General features: G+C 38.1%; 2 protein-coding genes across 4 annotated transcripts in view; one reads left to right on the forward strand and one right to left on the reverse strand.

The window, feature by feature from the left end:
- Window positions 1–4,582: 4,582 nt before the first annotated feature.
- On the reverse strand, window positions 4,583–7,648 carry opa3 (outer mitochondrial membrane lipid metabolism regulator OPA3). Its single transcript, XM_061719896.1, has 2 exons — window positions 7,461–7,648; window positions 4,583–5,528 (listed from the first exon to the last, which is right to left on the reverse strand). The coding sequence occupies exons 1-2, from the start codon at window positions 7,600–7,602 to the stop codon at window positions 5,185–5,187; spliced, it is 486 nt and encodes a 161-aa protein (XP_061575880.1). The 5' UTR covers window positions 7,603–7,648; the 3' UTR covers window positions 4,583–5,184.
- A 5,434-nt stretch (window positions 7,649–13,082) lies between these two features.
- The window catches only part of ppp1r13l (protein phosphatase 1, regulatory subunit 13 like), a 41,751-nt gene continuing 33,483 nt past the window's right edge, over window positions 13,083–21,350 (forward strand). For 2 of the 3 annotated variants that reach the window (XM_061719897.1, XM_061719899.1), the window contains exon 1: window positions 13,083–13,239. The gene's annotated coding sequence lies outside the window, so the exon portion shown is untranslated. Of the gene's footprint in view, window positions 13,240–16,853; window positions 16,894–21,350 lie in introns of those variants that run through there. The other variant, XM_061719898.1, reaches the window with a different exon arrangement.

Genomic DNA, 21,350 nt, shown 5'->3' on the forward strand with positions numbered 1-21,350 from the left:
TTTCATTAGGTTCAGACTTACATTTACCCCTTTTCACTTGCTGAATTGCCGGTCCATTTCTTTTTCCTCAAACGCACATTTGATTGGCTGATGACTTTATCTATTTTTGTTTTTTCAGTTATATTTCAATTTATTTATTTAGACAATGTTGAGTGGTCTTAAGACAAATGTTTATTTTTTGCATTTTGGATACTTAAGAGATTATTAATAAGTTTGTATTTATTGTGTATGTTAATATAATTTAAGTTATGTTCAAATATTGCAATTTAAATTGTTAATAAAATCCTGGAATATTCTGGAAGTTTTCAAAATGTTTCTTTAGTAGTTTTTGAAAACAAAGGTTTGAATCGAACCGTGTATCAGGTGAACCAATACACATGAAAGTTAGTATAAGTCAATACAGATTTATTTTGCATTGATCATTTAGCCTATCAATTAATTAGGTTCATATTCGTGACAAATGTAGCCCTGACCCCCGTTCACCCAATCTGGTTGGTCTTATTAATGTCCCGTCCCCAGCAAAAAGTACATGCAGGTTATGCTGTTATATCGTCCCTACCAATGTTGAGACCAAACCTACGCCCTGTGTCTGGAGGTTTTGGTGCACAGAGCTCTGTAGCTCCGTCCAGAGGGGAGGAGTTGGAACAGACTGTGTCCCGGGTGTGAGGGGTCTGGTCCTGGACCTGGTCCTGGTCCTGGGTGTGAGGGGTCTGCAGAGACGTTACCTGCCCGTTTCCTGGTCCTGGACCGGTACAGGTCCTGGATAGATGGGAGTTTAGTCCCAACTATCCTCTCTGCAGACCTGATTGTCCATTGCAGTGTGCAGTCTATCTTAATTTACATGTGCCAAAAAAGGAGTAGGAAGAAGTGTAAACTTATTTAGTCCTACCCCCATTCACTGATCATTTATTGAAAATTGTTTGTATTTCTTTGATTTCCTTTCCAATTGTTTTGTTGTTGTTTTTTTTTCATTTTTCATTTATTTATTTTATTATTTTTAATTTTTTCCCATTCTTGTTATCTTAATATTTTATTGCTCTCTATTCTTTTCAAAAGCTGCCTATGGACAAGTGTTGCGAATAAGCACTTGTGCTAAAACACTTAAACAATGCATCTGGTTTGTCCAATGTAATTGCTATGTCCATATCAAATAAACATAAAATAAAATAAAAAAAATGATTTTTGATTTTGATTTGATTTATTTATTCACACACACATGTGAATTGGTCTCCTGGAGAAGCTATCAAAAGCTTATGGATGGAGCCAATGAACATAAATACATTAGACAGGAATGCATACCTCCACTTACACTTATACACTTAACAATATAACATGCACTTTATACTAGACTACCACTTACATTACGACATAACATTACAAACACTTAATGTGAAACATTTTGTGGTCCCGAATTGTACATTTATATATATGAGCTTAACAATTGTTTCTTTAACTGGCGTTTGAATATGGAGATGGACTGTGACTTTTTAAGGCTCATCATTCAACTCATTCCAAATCTGTGTTTCCCCGACACTCATACTTGTTCCCACAAGTTTAGGTTTTTTCCCTATAATAAGGTGTTTGTGTCTAGTTTTGTGGGTGTGCTGGGGAACAGAGATTGGGATGAGTTGAGTTAGTCTGGGATTCAAACCTGAGACCACCTGATATATTGTACAAGCATTATGGAAGTAGTTATATTCTTTGAGGCGAAGAATACCATAGTGGGCAAACAGGTGGTGAGTAGGTGAGTTAAATTCAGTCCAGGAGATGGCACGGATAATTTCTTTTTGCAAAACTTCTAATTTTTTTAGATGACTGGGATAGGTATATTACACCAAATAATATTAGTTTTATAAAGAGTGAGAAGGGCAGAGCGTGGAAGCAGGTGTCTCCGTTTGAAAAACAGACATATTTAGATAGTTTTTGCACAAGGTGATCTATATGACATCATCTATTAGACAATCATCAATGAGGAACTTTGTAGAGTTTACTCTCTTTATTTCTTCATCATTTATTTTGATCTGAAAGTCCAAATTTTCCATATTTATTCGTTTTTTATTGAAATAAAATAATATATAATCTGTTTTCTTAATAATAAGAGAGAGTTTATTTACTTTAAACCAAATGTCCACTTTAGAGAGCTCATTGTTAAGGAGGTCTTGAAGTTCATGAATGTTGTTATGTGATATAAAAAGGTTTGTATCATCAGCAAAAATGATTTTTTGGAAGACCTTTGAGCAATTGACTAAATGGTAAAGAGTATTGGCCCCAAAATAGAACCCTGTGGAACCCCATGTTTGATGTGTCTATATTGAGATTTGCTGTCATGGATGTGTACATATTGTTGTCTCTGTGAAAGGTAACTAGTGAACCATTTAAGAGCTGTGCCTCTGATCCCGTAGTGGGTCAATTTATTAAGCAGTATGTTATGATCGATGGTATCAAAGGCCTTTGACAGGTCCAGAAACACACCAATGCCATATTCTCCTTCAGAGGTGTCAAGTAACGAAGTACAAATACTTTGTTACCTTACTTAAGTAGAGATTTTGGTTATCTATATGGAGTAATTATTTTTCAAACGACTTTTTACTTTTACTCCTTACATTTTCACGCAATTATCTGTACTTTTTACTCCTTACATTTTAAAAACAGCCTCGTTACTCTATTTCATTTTGGCCTTTAATAAAAACTATCCAGTTAAATTGCTCCATCCAGATAGAGTGAATTTGGTTGTGGTTGTTTCAGATGTTCTTGTCCAGTTTTGTTCTTACATCCGTTCCCTCAGATTCCTGCAACTAAACTTGGATGTACATTCCAATAAAGGTTAGGATAAATGATAACATGCCTCTGAAGTTTGACTTTTTGCACCATTACAATACTTATAGGCAACTAGTCATCATATCTCCTGCTCTCTGAAACACGTTAATGCTCAATAGTACACATATATGGTTCTTTAATATATTTGCATTATACTAACATGCATTCATTTTCAATGGCTTTTGTCCTTAATGGCTTTTTTTCCCCTTACATTACTTTTACTTTTATACTTTAAGTAGTTTTGAAACCAGTACTTTTATACTTTTACTTGAGTAAAAAACTTGAGTTGATACTTCAACTTCTACAGGAGTATTTTTAAACTCTAGTATCTATACTTCTACCTGAGTAATGAATGTGAATACTTTTGACACCTCTGTTCTCCTTTATCTAATGCAGCATTTACCCTTTCGAGGAGATCAAGTACAGCCCTAGATCCATGGTACAGCCATATAGGTAGTAGCAACCGCTCCGCCCCCTGGCGGCGGGACGGCGCATAGCAACAGCTACTGCGGTTGCTGTCACAGTTTTAACTTTTTTATGGTAGTTTCCCTGTTTAACCGATGAGTTTTTTTTTTTTGTTATACATTTTAATACGTCAATAAAAAGCTCTTCATTCTTACCCAACGTTTAGTAGAAACCAAGGGGAAACCTAATGAGTCCACTTTATTTGAAATTGATTTTAAAATAAAAAAAGTCATAACTGCAAGTCATTTGGTAGCAAAATTAAAGAAAACAAGTTTGTTTTAGATTTTTCAAATATTTTGTACTTAATCTATGTTGGTTTTCTTTTTCTTTATATTTAGTTTGAAGCGCATTGAACTTCCCGTGAACTTCAACTTCGGTGCTGACTTTAACCCTTTAAAGGCTGAAATATGAAATAATACAAAAATACAATTCTACGCTGTCCAGTTCGTATTGAAATTTGAAACAGCCCCATTTTTTTTTTTTTTTTTTTACAATTTCGATATATTTGTGTGACTTCATGAATACTTTGGATAATTTATGTATTCTTTTATTGTACTTTTTTGTTTTTATGGGGTTGTACAGAGGTCTCAAAAATGCTTGTATCATTTTAAAATAAAAAAAGTCATAACTGCCTATTCAGAAGTCATTTGGTAGCAAAACTAAAGAAAACAAGTTTCTTTTAGATTTTTCAAATATTTTGTACTTAATCTATGTTGGTTTTCTTTTTCTTTATATTTAGTTTAAAGCGAATTGAACTTCCTGTCAGTGTCAACTTCGGTGCTGACTTTAACCCTTTAAAGGCTGAAATATGAAATAATACAAAAATACAATTCTAAGGTGTCCAGTTCACATTGAAATTTGAAACAGCCCCATTTTGTTTTGTTCTTTTAGTTTCTATATATTTTTTGTGACATCATGAATACATTGGATCATTTTATTGATTATTTTATTGTACACTTTTGGGTTTTAATGGGCTTGTGCAGAGGTCTTAGAAATGCTTGTATCAAAGTTTTTCTTTATCACTTACCCATCTTTCCATTCAAGTCTGTAAGGCAGCTTGTTTTAAATTCAGTTGTAGAAAAAGTGCTATACAAATCAAGTATGAATCAATATACTTCTATATATTTAGTGATATAATAGATAAAGTGGAAAAGTTTTAACTGTTCTGGGATGTATGTTTTTTTCTCAGGTAAGTTAATCACTGATGACGTGTCCAAGTATTACCGTAAAGTGTATTCAAGTTACAGAGTAAACTGGGTGGTGCTGGTGAAGAGGTGACATCATACATCAATGACACATATTAATAGACAGCATAGTACTTTATTTCACAGCATCCTCCCGTCAGTTGTCATTACAGCTTACATGAACCATCAATCACAAAATAAACTGTACGGTGCATGAAAATGTACAGATCACTCATGGACTCAAAAATGAAATGCTGATATGAGTTGATGGTTGGCTGTTGTGTTTGATTCCGTTTTTATTTTGAAGCCCATGAAATGTATAATTTCAAAACTGAAGCCAATAAAGCAGGAAATGAGGAATTTCCAAATGACACGACTCCATCAGGATTAAAAAGATACAATAATATGCTGGAGCTGTTACAAAATATATTAACTCTGAGGTCACCATTGCTACTGTACACTCAACTTAATAATGAACATGCAAGGTCAACCATATTAATTCAATATGAATATCATAGCAATCCTCTTTCACAACTCTTTGCCCAAAACATGAGCAAGTGATAACATCCAAATCCACCGTGCACTGCTGTCCCTCCTCACACACGCCCATGGCAGAGGGCAGAGAGTGAAGCAGGGCAGTTATCGGGCTGCACATGTGACGGTATCGATGCACTTTTACTTCTGCATACACAGGCTGCAGACCACAGAATTCACTTGGTCATTTTTTGGTGTTGGGGGCAGGATCAGGGGCAGGAATGGACAACACCAGCCTGTTGACCTCCCTCAGCTGAGCGCCCAAAGTCTCTGTTGTTAGCGTCAACTCTGCTATTTGAGTCTGCAGGCTTATCATGGTGTCGTTCAGCTCCTCCTCCTTGCGGCGGGAGTTAGAGGCCTGCCTGCTGTACTCCAGCACCATACAGCCGCCACCGACCAGGAATATGATGCTCTCTCCCAGCAACTCTGCACCCAGCTCTGCAGCCGCCTCCTCGTTCAGGGGCTTGATGGTGGAACCCCGGAAACCCATGATCCGCATCTTGGTTCTCATCTCAACCCAGTGGTAAACTGTGAGGACAAACACACGCAGGACCGGTTATGCATTCAGACTAGGCCTGTGTTGAAAAAATCGATTTCCCAATTCTAAATCGATTCTCATATTAATTCCTAAAAATCAATTCATATGTCTAAAGATCGATTTTTTTTCTTTTATTTATTTATGTATTTTTTTTTTCATCATTACATTACAACTTTTGGTTATTTTTTTGTTTATCCCCAAAAAAGGAATGTTTTGTTGGACACGAGAATAACTGGTGCCATGTTTTTGCCTTTAAATATGTTTAAAAGGTATGAAAACATTAAAGTGTTAGGTTATAATTGCATAAATTGTCCATATTTCATTACTTTATATACTGTCTTGAATGCTCAAAAATTAAAAACCAAAATAGACCGAAAATGGAACAAATAAAAACGGAATGTGGGAAAAAATAAAACCGATTTCATCCGTCTCTGTTTCCTCCCTGGATCTGTTTGATAATTCTGCCCCACACAATGTTTCTGAAAGCAGTTCTATCAGCATTCTGGGAGCTGATTGATCCTTACAGCATCATTAGCTGCCAATACTTGCTGTTTAATCTCAATATAATACTAGTAGTAATATTTTGCATAAATACAGTCATATAATTTGAACAGCTCAAAAAACAGTTTTAATAACACTAACCCAAATCAATATCGGAATCGCATCGAATCAAATCTTGATAATCGATTTTGAATCTTAAGAATCAGAATCAAATCGATTCTTGACATTTGAATCGATCCCCAGCCCTAGTTTAGATGCATTAAATACATGCATTTAAACACTGGGTGACACGAGCAGGGATCACGAGATGGAAATGTGAGTGAGAATTTAGACACGCGTGATTCATTAAGTATTCAGTCAACCCATAGTGAGATGGTTAGTCGTTACTACACTACCTCATTTTTGCCTTTTTCATTTCACAGTCAAAGGGCAGGTTTTGTCTTGTGTATGAAGTGTAAATACACTGCCTGTACCCTGTCAGCAAATATGTAAAGAGTATTACCCTGGAGAAAATAGTGTAGTGATTAATACATTTCAGTTGAAACTAGTTACTTAACCGGAACTGATGTTGTGAAGAACATCTGATTTATTTATTAATATTATTTATTCTCCTTTTGATCTATTACTTGTTGTAAAGCACTTTGGCACACCGACAGGCTGTTGTGAAGTGCTATATAAATAAAGTACATTACATCATAAATAGAAGAAAATATGGAAAATGTGTTGCTCTTTTTTTTTCTTTTTTTAGAAAGGACACGTTTTTTGTCTGGTTCAAGCAAATAAAACATTTAATGTGACTGACAAAACTATTAAAACTGGGAAAAGAACTGACCAACAAGTTGTTAAAACTAGGAAACCAGGACACAATGTGACTGATTATGATTAATCATAATTTTTCCAGGAAGAGATATGATCAGGGGTAATTGGAAATGTAAAGAAGGGGGAATAAAAAATAAAAATCTGTATCTTAAGCCCAGTATGTAACTCTGCTTTGTGTTTAATAAAAATAGATTTCAAAGAAAAAAGTATTGAATGAGATCAAATTGTGTCATTAGCTCACTGGGTCATTTGAAATCTTTCCTATGAATTATCCTAATATTTGAAACACTTAAACAGCGAGGAAGAACTACTGCGTCTTAAAAATTAAAACCAATCGTCCATCAACTAAACATTTATTCTGATTTAAATGTCAAAAGAAAATAAGCTCTGAGGTTCTGTCCTCACGAACTCTGTTCAATGACAGACAAGCCCCGCCCCCTTCGAGCTAGCCCGGTTTCTATTGGTCAATCCGGAAGACGCGTGACGGTGATTGGCTGAGCGGTCCAGTCAGGCTCGATCTGATTGGTCCAGACGTCCGGGTGACTCACGGACCTCTTAGCAGTTAGCAGCGGTTAGCTGGGTGTGATGGCTGGGTTACTCACTCTGTGCCGGGGGCAGGCAGATGTAGGTTTTAAAGAACTCGCTTCTCCGGGCCCCGGCTTTTATTCGGTTTGCCAGCGGCTTGCTGAGCTGCCTCACTCCCAGGTAGAGGAGCTTGGCGATGGGGAAGGCACCGACAACCATCTTGACAGTTCACCTCAGCGGCGCGGAGCACGCTGCGCCTGCGTGATGACGTCAATGATTGACAGCACCAGCGACCAATCAGAGTACAACAACAAATCCTGCCCTTTGAACTCAACTAAGCCGACCACAAACTGCGTGAAGACACAAATAATCAGGTGTCAAAAGTATTCACATTCATTACTCAGGTAGAAGTATAGATACTAGAGTTTAAAAATACTCCTGTAGAAGTTGAAGTATCAACTCAAGTTTTTTACTCAAGTAAAAGTATAAAAGTACTGGTTTCAAAACTACTTAAAGTATAAAAGTAAAAGTAATGTAAGGGGAAAAAAAGCCATTAAGGACAAAAGCCATTGAAAATGAATGCATGTTAGTATAATGCAAATATATTAAAGAACCATATATGTGTACTATTGAGCATTAACGTGTTTCAGAGAGCAGGAGATATGATGACTAGTTGCCTATAAGTATTGTAATGGTGCAAAAAGTCAAACTTCAGAGGCATGTTATCATTTATCCTAACCTTTATTGGAATGTACATCCAAGTTTAGTTGCAGGAATCTGAGGGAACGGATGTAAGAACAAAACTGGACAAGAACATCTGAAACAACCACAACCAAATTCACTCTACTGGATAGTTTTTTTTTAAAGGCCGAAATGAAATAGAGTAACGAGGCTGTTTTTAAAATGTAAGGAGTAAAAAGTACAGATAATTGCTTGAAAATGTAAGGAGTAAAAGTAAAAAGTCGTCTGAAAAATAATTACTCCAGTGAAGTATAGATAACCAAAATTTCTACTTAAGTAAGGTAACAAAGTATTTGTAATTTGTTACTTGACACCTCTGGACACAAATAATATCATATTATTATGTTATAATCGATACCTTTGTTAGTTTTAAACACCATTCAAGCCAATTGCAGCGTAGAATCATTGTCATATTTCAATATAGGTCCATGCAATTTAGTACTGGACTGTGGTAATGTGAAAAAAGTTCATATACTTAAGTTATTTTTACTTTTCTTGGGATTAAAATTAGTTTTTAAGTCTTGCATTAGGTAGATGTGTCTGATAATACATGTATGGGACTTTTACTTGCACCTGAGTTTTAAATATAACTATGAAACTTGGAGAAAAAAAAACAATAACCGTTCATACAGGCCATGAGTTGTGCCATATTCAGAATCAGCATCAGAATCAGGTTTATTTGGCCAAGTCAGGTCTAACAAGACTGGGAATTTGACTCGGTTATTTTCGCTCACTGTACAGTAAATAGACAAATGACAGCTCTTATTAACATATATACAATTTTTTTTTAAGTGAAAGGTGCAGCAGTGTGAGGTAAACATGGATATTGAAAGGTGCATTGTTACAGCATATGATTGTGGTTGTTATTATTATTATCTAGGCCGGATTATCCATATATTGAACCGGGTGAGCGCCCAGGAGCACCAGCCGATGAGGGGGCACCAAATCAAATGACTAACTGGACCATATATGTCATATTTTGTTATTTTCTCAATATATTTGCTGGAAGAGGAGCAAACAGGTACAGCAGTAATATGCAGTAACCAATGATATAATAAAAATACATGAAAATAATAATAAAATGAAAAATAATTTTGTTTGAGTGAGTGCCTTAACAACTTAACAACCTTAAATCTAACAGCCTACACATGTGCTGTTCCCTACCTTCACATCAGCTCATTCAGTAGGCCTGTTTGATTGTTTAGTCATATGCTGTAATAGTTGTGCATGTAGTCCTCAGACAAGCCATTGTAGAGAAAATCCTTTTCGGGACCTCCACAATAAATCTAAGTTTTTCCTACCCCACATGGTCTAAGTTTTTCCTTCCGCGGACTTGAAGAAAAACACTGGAGTCAAAGTTTCAGCTGGTGTTCCGTCCAAATACTGCGCAGGTCTTTATTGCAAGAATTACAATCAGTACCACACACAGGAGAGCCGGCATGGTCCCGGTACCGACTCTAAAACTTTGCATCAAATCATCCGTCTTATATACTTTTGAAGGATCTGAGGGCCACGCCCCTGTATCAAGGAGTCTTCCTAAAAACTTCTCCGCCTGTCACTTCGGCCAGTGGTACAGCAATAACTCATTCAACTTCTTCCCCCACTATCCAAACTCCCCGGTGTCATTTTCACCACTTAAAGGTGCCGTCTCCCAGTCTCATGTCTTTGCTCAAAAATCTGGGGATTGTTTGAGCACTCAAAGGAGAGGCTTCCCCGAAAGACACTTAAATTTGCTCAAACAAAGGCACCGGCTGTCCCTTTATACCTAAAAAAAGGGGAGATAACTTTGCATACAGACAGTAAGAGAGAGAGAGAGAGAGAGAGGGGCCTCTCGCTCAAGAGGCCGGTGTGTTTTTTTCCAATCTGAGCAGATACTTGTGATTCTTGAAGTGATTCTTCACGGACACAAAATTTTTTAAAGACAACAACCATGAATGATTATATAAAACTGTAACTCTCTTTCTACTACAAGATGGGGAGGAAAGACACACACATACACACCCACACACAGAGAGAGACAGAGACGGCGAGAGACACAGAGAGAGACACACACCCACACCTGCGTCCCTCAGGGGCACTCATGCCGGAGAGATACGCACACTGTCCCTTTTTCTTCCTCCCTTAGCTTAAAGTTCATATAGCAATCATTTTGAAGTAGATGGTTCCCAGTGTTAGATTTCAACCAAATGATTATACATACATAAAAACAATTCCTCTACACCATATATGATGGAAATGATGATAGTTAACATGTGGTGTTACATTGGCATGTGAGTTGCATTCTGATTGGCGCATCAGTGTAGTATGGCGTTTGTAGACTCACGTCTATCTGCGGTGTTACTCTTAGTTGGTTCAATTCAATTCAATTCAATTCAATTTTATTTGTATAGCGTCTAATACAACAGATGTTGTCTTTAGACACTTTCCAGAGACCCAGAGCATAAACCCCCGAGCAATTATTACCTAAACAATGGCAGGTAAAAACTCCCCTAGTGGGAGAAAAGCCTTAAACTTGTTGCTTGTCTTACATTTATTTGTAGTATGAGTGTTGAGCATGTACTTCAGCACTATGGTCTTTATAACCATAGTAAATTTCCCTTTTTTTTACCGTAAAATGTGGGAGGAAGGGGGCAATTCAAGTGTGGTCACTTTGGGGCACCACACTGAGTTAATCCAGGCCTGATTATTATTATCGCACAGTGATTGATTACTCTGAGACTCACACTTCTTCCAAGAATATCATGTCTGTTTGTTGATTAAGATTGATTAAGAGAGTACACCAATACATTATCTTTTTGGTGCAGAACTGGACAAGACAATGGATCCCACACACACGAAGAGGTTTGCTATAATATCCTACATAGCGAAGAAATGCATTCTACTCAACTGGAACCAGCACAGACCCCCTACATTTAACCTGTTTAAACAAATTTGAATTACACTTTACGTTTGGAACAACGCACGTACACTCTAAAAAATAAGGGGGATGTTTTTCTGAGAATATGGCAACCACTTATGGACCTCTGACATTCATCCAGGATGGCTGGCCATGCCTGGATTCTGTGTGCAAAAGAGACATATACAGGACTGTCTCAGAAAATTAGAATATTGTGATAAAGTCTTTTATTTTCTGTAATGCAAAAATGTCATACGTTCTGGATTCATTACAAATCAACTGAAATATTGCAAGCCTTTTATTATTTTAGTATTGCTGATAATGGTTTACAGCTTAAGAAAACTCAAATATCCCATCTCAAAAAATTAGAATATTCTGGGAATCTTAATCTTAAACTGTAAACCATAATCAGCTATATTAAAATAATAAAAGGCTTGCAATATTTCAGTTGATTTGTAAGGAATCCAGAATGTAGGCCTATGACATTTTTGTTTTTTTAATTGCATTACAGAAAATAAAGAACTTTATCACAATATTCTAATTTTCTGAGACAGTCCTGTAAATGCACTGTGACCATGGCTTATTTTATTTGATTATTATTTATGTATTTGGTTTACAAGTTGTCCTTTTAATTATGTAACCACTTCTTCTTTTATTCTTTTTTTGATTTTGCTTTGTTGTTTTTGTCCTGAGTGTCTTTAAAATGCTAAAAACAAACAAAAATATAATTGAAAAAAAAGATTGATTAAGAGAATGTCGAGTAATGAATGGTGGGAATTACAGGACTGTCTCAGAACATTAGAATATTGTGATAAAGTTCTTTATTTTCTGTAATGCAATCAAAAAAACATAAATGTCATACATTCTGGATTCATTACAAATCAACTGAAATATTGCAAGCCTTTTATTATTTTAATATTGCTGATTATGGTTCACAGTTTAAGATTAAGATTCCCAGAATATTCTAATTTTTTGAGATAGGATATTTGAGTTTTCTTAAACTGTAAACCATAATCAGCAATATTAAAATAATAAAAGGCTTGCAATATTTCAGTTGATTTGTAATGAATCCAGAATGTATGACATTTTTGTTTTTGTAATTGCATTACAGAAAATCACAATATTCTAATTTTCTGAGACAGTCCTGTATGTACTGTGAGACCATGGCTTATTTTATTTGATTATTATTTGGTTTACAAGTTGTCCTTTTACTTTATGTAACCACTTCTTCTTTTATTCTTTTTTTGATTTTACTTTGTTGTTTTTGTCTTGCGTGTCTTTAAAATGCTAAAAACAAATAAAAATATAATTAAAAAAAAAGATTGATTAAGAGAACGTCGAGTAATGAATGGTGGGAATTACAGGACTGTCTCAGAACATTAGAATATTGTGATAAAGTTCTTTATTTTCTGTAATGCAATCAAAAAAACAAAAATGTCATACATTCTGGATTCATTACAAATCAACTGAAATATTGCAAGCCTTTTATTATTTTAATATTGCTGATTATGGTTCACAGTTTAAGATTACGATTCCCAGAATATTCTAATTTTTTGAGATAGGATATTTGAGTTTTCTTAAGCTGTAAACCATGATCAGCAATATTAAAATAATAAAAGGCTTGCAATATTTCAGTTGATTTGTAATGAATCCAGAATGTATGACATTTTTGTTTTTGTAATTGCATTACAGAAAATCACAATATTCTAATTTTCTGAGACAGTCCTGTATATGCACTGTGACCATGGCTTATTTTATTTTATTATTATTTATGTATTTGGTTTACAAGTTGTCCTTTTACTTTATGTGACCACTTCTTCTTTTATTCTTTTTTTTTATTTTGCTTTGTTTTTTTTGTCCTGCGTGTCTTTAAAATGCTAAAAACAAACAAAAATATAATTGAAGAAAAAAAAAAATTAATTAAGAGAACGTCGAGTAATGACTGGTGGGAATGATATTAAAAACAGACTGCGTCATGTGGAGGTGAGTCTCACCTGAGCAGCAGCTGCAACACCTGGCTCAGATTACAGTACGGGGGCTGGACTCTGACTCTGACTCTCACTGCAGTCAGAATAACTCCAGAGAAACGCGCTGCGATGACTACATGTCTGGAGAAACACGCAGACGGAGCAGCCCGACTCCAGGAAACCAGGGAGGGCTGAGCTAAAGCTCCGCTTTCCTCTCGGGATCGGAACAAAGCGACACAAACGTTTTTTCAGGTGAGAAACTTTCTACTTTTCCTCTCAGCGCTCCTCCGCGCACCGACTATTAACACAGAAAGAGAGAAGCAGCGATCCACGGTGAACATTGCTTCATGTAGGTCGTTTTCTGCGTTGCTGTGGTTTGTTGCTTGTTGGCACAGCTTTTTCTAAATTCCCAGCTTGTAAAATGTAATTTCCAGCCAGAACTTTCTTATCTTCGCCTGAGTTTGGATTCCTCCGCGGTTTCTCTCTCCGCTTAGGTAGTTTGTGATTGTGAGGAGGGCTTTGTTGCTCGGTAATGGACTTCAGATGTTGCCAACTGCGCCTGGCATCCATCTGGATCTGGCTCTGCAGCCTTGCTCAAGGGCACAGTCAGCTGGGGAGGGGAGGGGGCACTGATGGTTTCTTAGCTGAAAAGTACCTCAAGTTTTGCATTTCAAATTCCAGAAAAAATTGAGCCATATTATGGCTTTTACAATTTCAGAAAGACCTCCTCCTGACTCCGGCAGGAGGGCCCCCCCTTAATATCCAGGTCCTGGTCCAGGTTTCTTCCCTCCTAAAGGGGAGTTTTTCTTGCCACTGTTTGGCTTAAGGTTTTTCTCCCACTAGGGGAGTTTTTACCTGCCATTGTTTATGTAATAATTGCTCGGGGTTCATGTTCTGGGTCTCTGGAAAGCACCTAGAGACAACTTCTGTTGTAATTAGCGCTGGGCGATTTTGGACAAAAATAAAATCCCGATTTTTTTTTTTTCTATGAAAACCCGATTTTCGATTTCGATTTTTTTGGTAAAACTACAAAAGACAATGAAATAAATTGTTCCAAATATTTTATCTTTATTTTTAAAGAAAAATAGCAAACAAATTTCCCTATTGGGAATGAAGTGCAATTGAAAGATACTGTAAATCCTCCTTGAGTTTAGTAAAGTGACAACATTTACTTTTTTCTTGACCAAACAAAGATGACTAGACGCATGCAGCCAGCTGCAAAAAAAGAAAATCGATTTTCCCATTTTCCTTTTTTTAACATCGTCTTGATTAATAAATCCGATTTAGATTTAAAATCGATTAATCGCACAGCCCTAGTTGTAATAGACGCTATATAAATAAAATTGAATTAAAGGGATTATGGGAGTTGGGGTACACATTGATGAAGAGTTTCAATAGTTTTTTTTTGTTGTGGTTTTCTTTCACTCCCATTCTTCTTACCAGCATGTTATAAGGGTTAAAGGTGTCAGTATGAGCTCATTGTGTGTGTGACTTTTCATAAATAGGCTGTGTTTCAGAATTGTCCGCAGGGACCGAAGCGCTGTGGAGTGAGTAAATAAAAGGTATAAAATTAAATCAAAACAAGAAACCAGACCTTTCAGAAGGCATAAAGATAAAAAAAATGAGTTAAAAAATGCAACTTTTTAAAACAAAAGGAGGTAAAAACAGCTAAAAGTCAACACCTTGATTGTTGCCCGAAGGCCAGGGAGAGGAGCTGGGTTTTAAAACGGCTCCTAAAACCAGAACGGGAAGGGGCCTGTCGAGGCAGCAAGAGCAACTCATTCCTCAGTCTTGGTTGCGACAGCCTCACAAGTACAACCTCCTCCGAGTTTATGCTTTGTTTAAGTTTTTAGGCACATTCAGGAGCAGCTGATCAGCTGACCCGAGAGAGCAGAGGGCTGGTAGGGACAGGGCAGGTCAGGGAGGGACGGGGCTAGACCCTTTAGGGACTTTAAAGCAAATAAAAGACCTTTGTGATGGATCCCAAAACGCACAGTAGCCAGTGAAATGAAGCTAAAATGTGTGAAATGTGATCTGGTTTACATGAGCCTTCTGCAGAGGAGCAACAGAGGACCCGCTAACCCCCCCACATACAGATCATTACAGGAATCAGGCCGACTGGCAACAAATGCATGAATTACTGTTTCAAATTGCTGCTTGTAAGAATGGGTTTCACTTGGCCAACTGCTTCGGCTGGAGGGAAAAACTTTAGACTCTACCCATGTTCTGATCCGGCTGTAAAGCTGAAGGTCAGAGGGCATTTTAAAACCAGGATTTGTGGTGTCTTGTATTGAGAAAGGTAACCCAGACCTGGAGGACGGGTTTCAGTGGTTCCGCCAAAAACCGTCTCTTCAGTTTTTTTCCTCCATTTATTTTTCATTTATTAATTTAAAAAGTTCAGAGCCATCCAGTGACTGGAATAACTGTTTTACAGAGCAGGTTTCATTCTTCCCAAGAGGCAGGTAAACCTGGCTGTCATCTGCATAGAATTTAAATTCAATTCAATTTTATTTATATAGCGTCTAATACAACAAAAGTTGTCTCTAAGCACTTTCCAGAGACCCAGAACATGACCCCCGAGCAATTATTACGTAAACAATGGCAGGTAAAAACTCCCCTAGTGGGAGAAAAGCCTTAAGCCAAACAGTGGCAAGAAAAACTCCCCTTTAGGAGGGAAGAAACCTTGAGCAGGACCAGGCTCATAAGAGGGGACCCTCCTGCCGAAGGCCAGACGGGGGGTTGGGGACGTAGAAGTGGAAAGACACAAAAAAATGAGGGTCTACGTTTGAGCCTTGTGGAACCCCACACAAGAGGGATGCAGAGGAAGACGCAGAGTTTAAGGAAGCGTGGTGCTTCAAAAATACTTTGTTCGTCCAGAAACGCTGTTGGTTCACATTAAAATAGTATTTTCAAGGATTTTTGATAAAAGTGGTAGTTTAGAAATAGGTTTGACATTTTTTAAGGGTTGTAGGGACAACACCTGAAGACAGACACTGATGGTCCTGGAGTGGAGTGGAGTGGAGTGGAGTGGAGTTGGGGGGGGGGGGTCTTAAAAATATCTAAAGGTTAAAGCATCATTTGGATAACCCAAGGACCCAAGGGCTTAAGATTAGCAAACAGCTCTTGTATAAAGTGGAGGGTCAAAAGTTCAAGCTGGTTAGAAACAGAACCACAGACACACATTTTTTTGGGGGGGTCTTAAACATCAGGCTCTGGAGGAAGTGGCTGTTTTTCAAGGAATAGTTTTTTAGCATCCGATACCCACCCAGGCAGTACTTCATTTTATCATTTCTTCTTCCACTTGCAATCACTCAGCCGGGGTTCAGGTTTGGTTCCTGACGGCTGGATCTTTGCTGGATCTTTGCTGGATCTTTACTGGATCTTTACTGGATCTTTAATGGATCTTTAACAGATCCAAGGCGTCTAAAGCAGGTGAAGTGAAACTAGCAGTTCAGATCATCAGTGTTTTTGCAAACAGAGTCTGTACAAACACTGGTCTGATTGAAAGACATAATCATGCTTGAGCGACGGGGGGGTCGCCGCAGCAGAGCTTTGTGGCGAAGTGTTTTACAGCCTTCCTGACATAACCCTGCAAACACGGGGAGAACAAGCAAGTCTCACATAGCCAGGAATCGAACCGAGGACCTCCCCGCTGCGAGGCGTCTGTCCCAACCACCGAGCACATGCTGCTCTGGAATCTCCCTGCAGATCGGCTCTCAGACTTTAATGACGGCAAATCTTCTGTTTGTTTCTGCTTCGGAGCACATGGCACCTATTCCTTCAACAAAAATGTCTGGAATCCTGTGTTTAGTGTTTTCACAAAACACGTCAGCGCTGCGGGACGGTTCTCCCCGGATACTTCAGGGCTCAGAGAGGTCGACGCCACCGTTTGTGAACAGGAAAGTTGTGAGTGATATCGTAAAGTAGCTCCATAACGGAGATGTACAATGGTTTCCAAACCTAATCCACTGCCCAGCTGCTTCTATCAGCTATATGAAAGCCCAGCTTAGGCGTGCATCCTTCTCCTTTATGCACCGACATTCCTCCAAATGCTTTGAATTGTTCAATGATCTTATACTCTAAAGGAAGAAATCCCTTTTTAATTCTGCAAATCTCTTAGCAAGCATGCATTTGTTGACGTCTCAAGAAAACTGCAAGATCATCATTCCATCCTGGTGTTTTGGCTTGTTTCTTTTTAAACCTTCTCAGTGGCACCGACTTGGCTCTGAGGTCTGAAACTCAGATGTGGGATTCAGGGGTTTAAGTGACGTTAACGGGGATTTTTAGATGTTCAGATCCCAAACAACGAGATCATGACCATATATGGCCTGCCATCTGAGAGAAAACCGAAGCCTCCTGTCAATAAAACGCTACCCTGTCATTTAAATGGAGGGTTTTCTTCACCTCCCTTTTTTACTGATCCTGTCCAAACCAGCTGAGCTGCATTGTGAAGCTGCACATGCTGCAACCTGCAACGTGCTACTAAGCAAATTATGAACAATGTCATGCTCATATCCGTATGGTTCAGAGACCACTGGAGCTGGTTTTACTACACAAACACGTATAACTAGGATTAGCCCTAATTTCATTTTGGTCGTTGATTGTGTGCGTGTACAAACATGCAGGCGGAGGGAGTTCTTGGTAACGAGGCCTGCGCTGCAGCGGAGCTGCAGCCTGACCGACCCCTGACAGGTCGGGTGAGTAACTCGTCAAACACGTCTGTTATGTTGAGGAGCGCCGACAGATTCCTGGGACGCTGGCTGGAATGACTTCGCTCTGCGGGTTAAAGGGCTCGCTGCCGTGTAATGCAAGCTTGGGAACAATCGTGCACTTTTCTCTCCAGATCCAATCCTTGTCTTTGCTTTGAGGCCAAGGAGAGACATGTGGCCACCACTGTCACTCTACTCTGGTTTATGGCAGTGCTGATTGCATGTGTGCAGTACAGGGCTGGGGATCCATTCAAATGTCAAGAATCGATTCGATTCCAATTCTTAAGATTCAGAATCGATTATCAAGATTCGATTCCGATATTGATTTGGGTTAGTGTTATTAAAACTGTTTTTTGAGCTGTTGCATGAATTATATGACTGTGTAGTTATGCAACATATTAATAATAGTATTATATTGAGATTAAACAGCAAGTATTGCAGCTAATGATGCTGTAAGGATCAATCACCTCCCAGAATGCTGATAGAACTGCTTTCAGAAACATCATGTGGCAGAATTACCAAACAGATCCAGGGCAGCAAACAGAGACGTATGAAATTGGTTTTATTCCATTTAAATTTTTGCCATTTTCGGTCTATTTCGGTTTTTAATTTTTGAGAATTTGGTTTCTAGCATTTTATGCAAATGTAACCCCTAGACAGTATATAAAGTAATGAAATATAGACAATTTATGCAATTTATAACTGAAAACTTTAATGTTTTCATACCTTTAAACATATTTAAAGGCAAAAACATGGCACCAGTTATTCTTGTGTCCAACAAAACATTCCTTTTTTGGGCATAAACAAAAACATACCAAAAGTTGTAATGTAATGATGGGGGAAGAAAATAAAATCGATCTTCTCCTAGCTGATCTAGCCGCCTTTATCCTTCCAAAAAGTACAGGTTGTTATTGTTTTTGTCTCAAGTAATATTTCTTTTGACATATTTCCAATGCCTGCGAGGAAAAAAAAACCACATCCACCACACACAGATACACACACACACAGATACACACACACACAGATACACACACAGATACACACACACACACACACAGATACAGATACACACACAGATACACACACAGATACACACCCTTGGAATCAACTGCCAAGTCGCATGAACTTCCTCCATGAACCTGGTTCAACAAAACGTATTCAAGCGAATTTTAAACTTAAAAACATAAAAAAGGCAGCTCTGACTGAGTATTCTGCCTCGGTTTAATCTCTTTCTGGGGGTTTGGTTTGTTAATGGTTTGATAATTGCCATGAAGGTGTTTGGTGATTCCTTTTTACTTCAGCGGCTGTCAGACCCGGCCCCTCCTGGCTATAATAAAGTTTCCTAGTCCAGTAAAGGTTAAGCGTGGGTTAAAAGGGCGTCCGCTCAGAAACATAGTTTATCTGAGCCTCATTTGGCCTTAACCAATAATGATTTTTTTCGTGCGATCAGCAGGTGTTGGTTGCGCAAGGTGGTTGCACTCATGCGTCTCTGTGCAGGTGTGTGGTTCACTGACTAATCGGCTTCAGGTGAAAGTATGTGAAGTTTGGGTGGGGCGCGACGCCGGAGTGTTGTCACCTTTAAGTCCCCAGGTGAGGAAAGGTGGGCGGTTAAAGCCTTGAGTCTGTGTCAGCAGCAGATATCGCTGGTGACACAGCCGTGTTACTCAGCTGTTACGGTACATCAGTCCCTGTCATCAAGCCTATCATGGTCAGACTTTATTAAGGGGACAGAAACTGTGATTTCAGTCAGTATGAGATTGTCTTATATTGATTAATAGCTCCTGAATCAAGTTTCAAGTTTATTTGAAATACATCATTGCATAACAATGGCCACGGTTACATGATGTTTTTTAATTCTGAATTAATTATTCTGAATTAAATAATTCAGAGTTAAACTATTTTCCTTCGAGTTTACATGGAAATAGTAATTCTGAATTGAGGTTTACATGGAAAACACGTTTGATCGGCTTTATCTAATTCCGCTTAAGGTCTGGGGGTTGGGAAGGTTCTGATTGGATAGGGGGGCGGACCAGAAGTTACGTCTACCGGAAGAAAAACAAACTTAGCCGCTACAACTTTGAAAAGCTCACAATTTTAATGTTTCCTGCCATCTGTTCTTTTAATTATTTCCAGGCTATTTATTAAATAAATGGTCTCTGCTCTTGACCACCGTTTACTGCGTGCTGCATCTTGAAACTTTGTTTGGAAAACCAGCCCAGCGCGGAATATAAGCGACATGGAGACAGACGGGCGAGGGAACGAGCAGCGCAGAGAGACCGGAATTAATTTAAAGCGGAATGAGTGTATACATGATCGTGGAATTATTCTATTCGGATTTAAAATCAGAATAAACCAGCCACTTACTTCGGAATTAAGTTTAATTCGAAATGGCCATTTTCATTCGGAATTAAAGAGGAATTCAACTTCCCATGTAAACGCACTCAATATGAATCATGATGTTTTTTAGGACCGCTCTATTGAAAAAAAAAATACAAAAAAATAAATATCAACTTACAAACAATGCTAAAAAAGCTTGTACGCTCTCTGGAGGAACGACATGTGGTGCCTTTTTGTGTAACTCACAGTTGTGTGAGTGGCCTTCCATTGCATAGTGTGTAGCAACTTGTATTTGCAGTAAGGCTCTGGATCATTGGGCTGGTCCCTTCTCTCAGTAGCTGATAGAATTCCCTTAAGGTGCCTCCTCTCTCCTTAGTTGTAGTTGAAAAAATCGATTTTCCGATTCTAAATCGATTCTCATATTAATTCCTAAAAATCGATTCGTATGTCTAAGGATCAATTTTTTTTCATTTTTTTTCATCATTACATTACAACTTTTGGTATGTTTTTGTTTATGCCCAAAAAAGGAATGTTTTGTTGGACACAAGAATAACTGGTGCCATGTTTTTGCCTTTAAATATGTTTAAAGGTATGAAAACATTAAAGTTTTCAGTTATAATTGCATAAATTGTCTATATTTCATTACTTTATATACTGTCTAGGGGTTACATTTGCATAAAATAGACCGAAAATTGAAAAAATTCAAATGGAATAAAACCGATTTCCTCCGTTTCCTCCCTGGATCTGTTTGGTAATTCTGCCCCACACCATGTTTCTGAAAGCAGTTCTATCAGCATTCTGGGAGCTGATTGGTCCTTACAGCATCATTAGCTGCCGATACTTGCTGTTGAATCTCAATATAATACTAGTATTAATATGTTGCATAACTACACAGTCATGTAATGCATGCTCAAAAAACAGTTTTAATAACACTAACCCAAATCAATATCGGAATCAAATCAAATCTTTATAATCGATTCTGAATCTTAAGAATCGGAATTGAATCGATTCTGGACATTTGAATCGATCCCCAGCCCTGGTTAGTTGGTATCCCTCTGATACGGCAGCACCTTCTCTGCAGACATTCCAGTTCCTGGATCGAGTGTTTTTGGAGGCCGGCCCAGACAGGTGAGGCGTGTTCCAGCACTGGTCTGATGAAGGTCGTATACCTGGGTCAACACATCTGGGGGGAGCTGTGCTCGTTTGGACACACTCAGATAATGAACCCTAGGCTGAGCCGTCTTCAACATGAACTGGACTTGTGCGTCCCATTTGAGGTCAGAGGAGAGCTGTATAGAGGGTTTGCATTGACGTCAC

The sequence above is a fragment of the Cololabis saira genome, chromosome 4, assembly GCF_033807715.1.
Source record: "Cololabis saira isolate AMF1-May2022 chromosome 4, fColSai1.1, whole genome shotgun sequence".
In the NCBI taxonomy this organism is placed as follows: Eukaryota; Metazoa; Chordata; class Actinopteri; order Beloniformes; family Belonidae; genus Cololabis; species Cololabis saira.

Coding starts and splice junctions, on each gene's coding strand:
- opa3 (XM_061719896.1), bottom strand. CDS start 7,602: ATGGTTGTCGGTGCCTTCCCCATCGCCAAGCTCCTCTACCTGGGAGTG. Junction 5,529..7,460: donor CTGCCTGCCCCCGGCACAGA/GTGAGTAACCCA, acceptor TTGTCCTCACAG/TTTACCACTGGGTTGAGATG.